The following is a 6,409-nucleotide window of genomic DNA, read 5'->3' as shown; positions in this document are numbered from 1 at the left end:
CTGATACCATGCCATTGCACTCCCGCCTGGGCAACAAGAATGAAACTCCATCTCAAAAAAAAAAAAAAAAAAAATCAAGATAAGAAGCTTCAATTGTGACAGAACTGAAACAAAAAACAAAAACAAGTAGCAGTTCAAATCTGCAACCCACTAGAGTCTGTTATTTTAAAAATTTTTAGGAGGCCAGAAGCCAGTGTTAACACTTTATCTATTAAAAAGCAAACTATAGCCAGGTGCAGTGGCTCAAGCCTCCAATCCTAGTGCTTTGGGAGGCTGAAGTGGGAGGATCATTTGAGCCTAGGAGTTTGAGACCAGCCTGGGCAATAAAGTGAGACCCTGTCTCTACATACATACATTCATACATAAAAATTAGCCAGGTGTGATGGCACATGGCCTGTAGTCCCAGCTACTCAGGAGGCTGAGGAAGGAGCCCAGGAGTTCGAGGCTGCAGGGAGCTATGATTATGCCACTGCACTCCAGCCTGGGCAACACAGTGACACCTCCTCTCAAAAAAATAAAAGGAAATAAAAGCCAACTGTTATGGCACATCTACAATAACAGATGAGAAACAGAATTGAAAACAGCTTAGCAGTTGAAGGTCTCCAGAAAATATCTGAGCCTGCATATATCATCAGCTTTTTCTGAGTCTGAAACGAGGATTCTCCCCAGACCCTGAATTGCTATTGTGTGTTATGTGCAGGTAATACTCCATAACGTATTTTTTCTTGGTACTAGCACTTATTTATAACATCTCCAAGTTATGTAATACAGTTGTGTGAAATGCTGGAATTTTACATAACTGTGATTGAGACCATGAGGCAAGAAAAGTAGAGAAGGATATCAAGAAGAATGAAATGATCAAAAGAGTTGAAGTGAAGCCATCTCCCTCTCCCCATTCTCATTTTTTTTTAAACTGCATTTCAGAAAGACTTTTCTGTAAAGAGGATCTTGATCAACATTACCACATATTACTTGACTGGAAATCTATTAAGATCATCAAGGTACTGACATAATCAACATTTTCTGGATATTTTATGTACTATACTGTTAAAGTTCATCTCCTCTCCCTTTTGGAGTTCACCTATAATAACCATCCACAAAAATTCCTGCAAAAACAAAATTTAAAAAAGGAGTCTGACTCTCACAGTAGGCTTGATTCTTACATTATTAATACTTTGTATTAAAGAAATAGAATCTTGACTGTGATGAGTCACAGTAAAGTTCTTTAGAAGGGGATAAATTTTATGAAGCATTTTTTCTTTAATATCTAGTCTATCAAAGGAATTAAAGCCCTAAACCTGGTGGTGCCTAGCCAATAACTATTAATAATAATAATGATAATAGGCCAGGCACAGTGGTTCACACCTGTAATCCCAGCACTTTGAGGGGCCAAGGCAGGTGGATCACTTGAGGTCAGGAGTTCGAGACCAGCCTGGCCAACATGCTGAAACCCCGTTTCTACTAAAAATACAAAAAAATTAGCTGGGGATGGTAGTATGCACCTATAATCCCAGCTACTTGGAGGCTGAGGCAGGAGAATTGCTTGAACCCCAGGAGGAAGAGCTTGCAGTGACGTGAGATCACTCCACTGCACTGCAGCCTGGGCAATGGAGTGAGATTCTGTCTCAAAATGAATAAATAAATAAATAAATAAATAAATAAAATATAATAATAGCAGCCAACACAATAGTAAACATTACACACTAAATGAATCAACACCCTTCTCTTTTTTCTCGTCTGTGAACTGTCAATTAACTAGACAATACTGATTTGTTCTTTCACTGAATTATATGTAATCAGTTATATTAAAAGCAGAATCAAAGATGGCATAAAAAGTCTGACAAAAGGAAAAGAGATGACACTCAGGATTTCAGAATTCCCACATTCAAAGGCAAGTGCTGAAGAAGAAGATACTCTTGGGCATCAACAGAGGGGAAAGCTGCCTTGATTTTGTTTGGTATGACCAGACCTACTGAGGGTAGTACTTATCCCAGGTCTGACTAAGGATATCAAGAAGTTTAAGACAATCTCTGTTCTCAAGGAGTTTACCCTTTAACTAGGTTGATAAACACACAAGAATTAGAGAATAAGTAAAAAGTCTTCATTAAGCTCCAAGTTCTGCAGGAGCAAGTGAATGGAGAAAAGAATGTGGGCCAAAGCTGTCAAAGAGTAAATTGTGGAAATCCTATAAGGACTGAAAGGTTGGCAGGTGGCACACCTGCCATAGGCACAGGAGGGGGAAGGGTGTAAATACATGAGATGTCACAGGAACAAAGTAGGAGAGGAGGACGTGGGCAGAGAAAGGTCAGTCTGGGCAGAGTGGTGGATGTGTATGTGTCAGGGTGTGTGCGCTAAAGCAAAGTGGGAACATGTAAAATGATAAAGTAGAGCCAAATCTCAATTTTTCTATCTTTAGTACAAAATGTTTAAATCACCCTGAGCTCCCTATAGTTAGCTGCCTTGATACAGAAGAAACACTGATTGGTTTGGGGAACCTTTCCACATTAGAACATACATGCTACTTTAAAAAGATAATCACACCATTCCATGTTTCAGTCTCTTGCATGAAGAAGAAAAAATTAACAAAAAATAATTATACCAGAAAGGAATGCTATTACACGACAAAGTTGAAAGTGTGTAATGTTATGGAAATCTACAAATCAGAGCAACATTCCAGGCTAAACACTAGATTCGTGGGATCTGTTTGCTTTTGGCTGCTGTGAAATTCACAGAAATACACATACATATATTTATATGAGTAATAAAATTTACACTGTCTCAACAAGCGAAAAAACAGCCATAGCAAAAGCTCGATGTAATCTTGAAATAATGTCTCTTTTAAACACGTTATCAGCAAATATCTTTAAAAAGCAACATAAACATACATTGACACTATTTTACTTGGAACCAAACATAAAGATTTCCCTCTTATTGTCATGGGAAATAAAACCTAAAACTGACATTTCCTCTTATGGAAAACAATTAAAAGGTGGTTAGAAAATTTTAAAAAGCAAGGAAAAAAAAAGCTGAAAGATGTTGGTGTGGCACGCACCTTCTGTATCATCGCGCATTTGCTCCACCAAATCTGTCAAATCCTCCCAAGAGTCTTTGCAAACGGCAAAAAGAAAGGAAAAGAAAGATAAAATGTCATGCAAGCCCAGAAAGAAAAGTGCTATTAAAAACAAGATTTCCATAGGGATAACTGAAAGGGAGGTTCCTAGAATTCTTTCTACTTATCACAGCGATTAACAGTGACAAGGGCTGGGACTACAACCAAATAAGCAGAGATAGCAACTATGGTTATTAAATATGTTTCAAAGCTAAGATTAGTAATTTCAAGGTTTCAAATAAAGGGAAACAAAGATGCATATCCTATTAAAAAGCAACACAGATTTTTTTTTCTATTGAAAATCAAAGGCTCTTTGTATTCTAAGTGTAGGCAACATTAATCTAATTCAACATTTATTTTGATCACTTCAGGGAACTGAAACGTATGTGCAATATACTTCTTTTAGATTCAGGACAAATATTATGATGCAAACTAGTGACTTTTCTTTAAAAAAAAAAAAAAAGTCCAAATACTTTTTCCAACTCCCCCTCCCCCAATTCTCCTTCCCCAAAACAAAAATAAAGGAGGTTGCTTTGAAGATACACAAAATAAGTCACATATAATTCAATAAAGTCAGATGTTTATTCAACATACAGAACTAGCAGATCTGAGGCAGTGACCTACAATCAAGCACATTAATATTTCTGCAGGAAATAAATATTCAGATTAAGTAAAATAAAATCTATAAATAGCCTCAAGTAAATTCACATCATGTTTTATCACCAAATAAGTTCAGACAAATTTATGAAAAATGCTTTTTGTTTCCAGAGTTTTTCTTTTTTTTGGAATTAGGTATCTATATATGTAAACCAAATGGCAAGTGTCTCACACAGGAAAAAAAAATACTGTGAGTTGGCTACTATTATTTTATAGTAAATTAGTGCTGAAATACATTATATATAGACATATTTGCACAAGTCATTTTCAGGTACAATCCTTTGACAATATAATGTGCCACAAATCTATATTACGTAGGATTACAGATTCACGAGAATGGACTCTTACCATTCACATTATTACTTTACAGACTTGCTGTGACCAAAAGTCAACAGAGGGAATATTCTCATTTGCTTCTTTATTGTATTTAATTAGAAACTCTATTTGTCACCTACTAAGATAAAAGCCTACCTTATTAAAGCAAAATATATATATATATAAAGAGCCTCCAAGATTTGTATAGAAAAATGCTCTGGAAAGTGAATTTCTAGGTAGGAATGTGCGGTAGATACCAGGGATCTCTGATTTTTCCTTGGGCATGTCGCATCTAGAGCATTTTTCTGTTACAACCAGACATATTTTCTGTTTTCTTCTTAAAACAGAGATTAAAGTTTTAAGTATCAGAGTGATGTAATTGATTTAAGCGAACTTTTCTCCCCTAGAAAGTAAAAGGTCTATCTTTACCATGTAAGGTGCTCTCCACTTTACCTTGCCATGCTCAGGACTTTACTACAATAGGTATCATGCCATTCTTTTATACCTCAAAGAAAGATTTGTGAAAGATTTTTAAAAAATTGTGCCTTCTAGAATATGTTCATATTATTAAAACAACATAGTTTAGAAATGCTGAGTGGACTGTAGCATGTATAGTGCCAAGCAACTGGTCATGAAAGATTGCGGCCATTACTTCATTCCAAAAGCCTGGATTAAATGGTTTAAAATGCTGCACCCAACAAAATTTGGTAACCATATTTTTAAGATGCATATGAATATAGCTTTTTTTTTTTTTTCAGTCAAGAGTTGAGAGAGACAAAACCAGTCCTGGTGGGCTGAGGCAAGAGGATCATCTGAGCCCACGAGTTTCACAGCTGACATGAACAACATAGCGAGATTTCATCTCTCTCTTTTTTTTTTTTTGAGACGAAGTCTCACTCTGTAGCCCAGGCTGGAGTACAGTGGCATGATCTCAGCTCACCACAACCTCCACCTTCCAGGTTCAACCAATTCTCCTGCCTCAGCCTCTAGAGTAACTGGGACTACAGGCGCACGCCACTGAACCCGGCTCATTTTTTGTAATTTTAGTAAAGACGGGGTTTCACCATGTTGGCCAGGCTGGTCTTGAACTCCCGACATCAGGTAATCCGCCCACCTTGGCTTCCCAAAGTGTTGGGATTACAGGCGCGAGCCACTTCGCCTGGCTGAGACTTCATCTCTTTAAGGGAGGAGAGGGGGCGAGAGAGATATAGATGGACACAAGGCTGGAATTGTACAAGGGCACTGAATTAGGAAGCATAGCTTATTTAAGATTTACTTAACTAATTTCTTGACTATCATTCTGTTTCAGGTCTAAGAATGAAAAAATCAATAGACTATGTAGCTCTGAAAAGATTTAAGCAGGTAGCACTGTAAACATCTACCCTTAAGGTACATAGTGACTCAATGATGGCAACAGTCTCGTCTGGTAGAACGGGACCCTTGCCCCTCTTGTACTTCTTTTTTCTCTGGATGAGGCAACTGGCTGAATGAAGCTCCTTTTCTACAAAGAAGTGCTTGAATGGACTCAAAAAATGCCTCCCCTTTGTTTATGTATCCATGGTTGTGAAATCTCTTCTTGAGGTAGCCTTTCTCTAGCAGTATTGCTATAGGCAACCAAGTGACAGATTTTACAAGGCCTGGGGGTTATTTTGTCCCCTTGAGACAAAGTGTCTTTGATTTACAGTGTTAATTTTTAGAACTGTATTAGTTTCTTAAGGGAACACCTTTCTGAAGCCCCAAACACAGATACATCACATACATCTTTGAAAGGCTATTGTGAAAATAAAATCTAATAAATTTAAAGTACTCAGCAAATCATAGGTACTCAATTGTCAACTTTACACTTACAACTGGATTTCTCTAAGTATATTTGCCATAATTATTCAAAGACAATAGAGTGAATGGAATTTTAAAAAGCCAGCTAAGCTAAATATTAAAAAGGAAAAAAAATAAGTCGACCTAAATAAACCAAATGACAAGTTAACAGCTGAGGTGCTATTAAACTAACCATAGTATTATTAGCTTGATAACAAAGCAATTGTCATATATTAATTTTCATAAATGCTTTGAGGTTTTGTTCTAATAATCTAGTAATTTCGGCCAAGGCCTACTTTCTCCCCCAAAATATCAGCAAAAATCAACAACAACAACAAAAACAACAAATAGCCCTAGAAAAGGTAACACATTAAGTCATCAACACTTGAGCCATTTAAATTTTACTGAGGCTGGGTGTGGTGGTTCATGCCTGTAATCCCAGCACTTTGGGAGGCAGAGGTGGGAACACTGCCTAGCCGGTGAGTGTAAGAACAGCCTGCTCAATATAGGGAG

General features: G+C 37.1%; 1 protein-coding gene across 1 annotated transcript in view; it reads right to left on the bottom strand.

Annotated features, from left to right (window-relative positions):
• Positions 1-6,409, bottom strand: part of RUFY3 (RUN and FYVE domain containing 3) — a 93,600-nt gene that overhangs the window by 63,193 nt on the left and 23,998 nt on the right. The window contains exon 2 of the mRNA XM_011927241.1: positions 3,053-3,106. Within this exon, the coding sequence (XP_011782631.1) occupies positions 3,053-3,106 (54 nt within the window). The remainder of the gene's footprint in view (positions 1-3,052; positions 3,107-6,409) is intronic.

This window comes from Colobus angolensis, unplaced genomic scaffold, assembly GCF_000951035.1.
Source record: "Colobus angolensis palliatus isolate OR3802 unplaced genomic scaffold, Cang.pa_1.0 Scaffold70, whole genome shotgun sequence".
Lineage (NCBI taxonomy): Eukaryota > Metazoa > Chordata > Mammalia > Primates > Cercopithecidae > Colobus > Colobus angolensis.
This window is presented reverse-complemented; position numbering and strand designations above follow the sequence as displayed.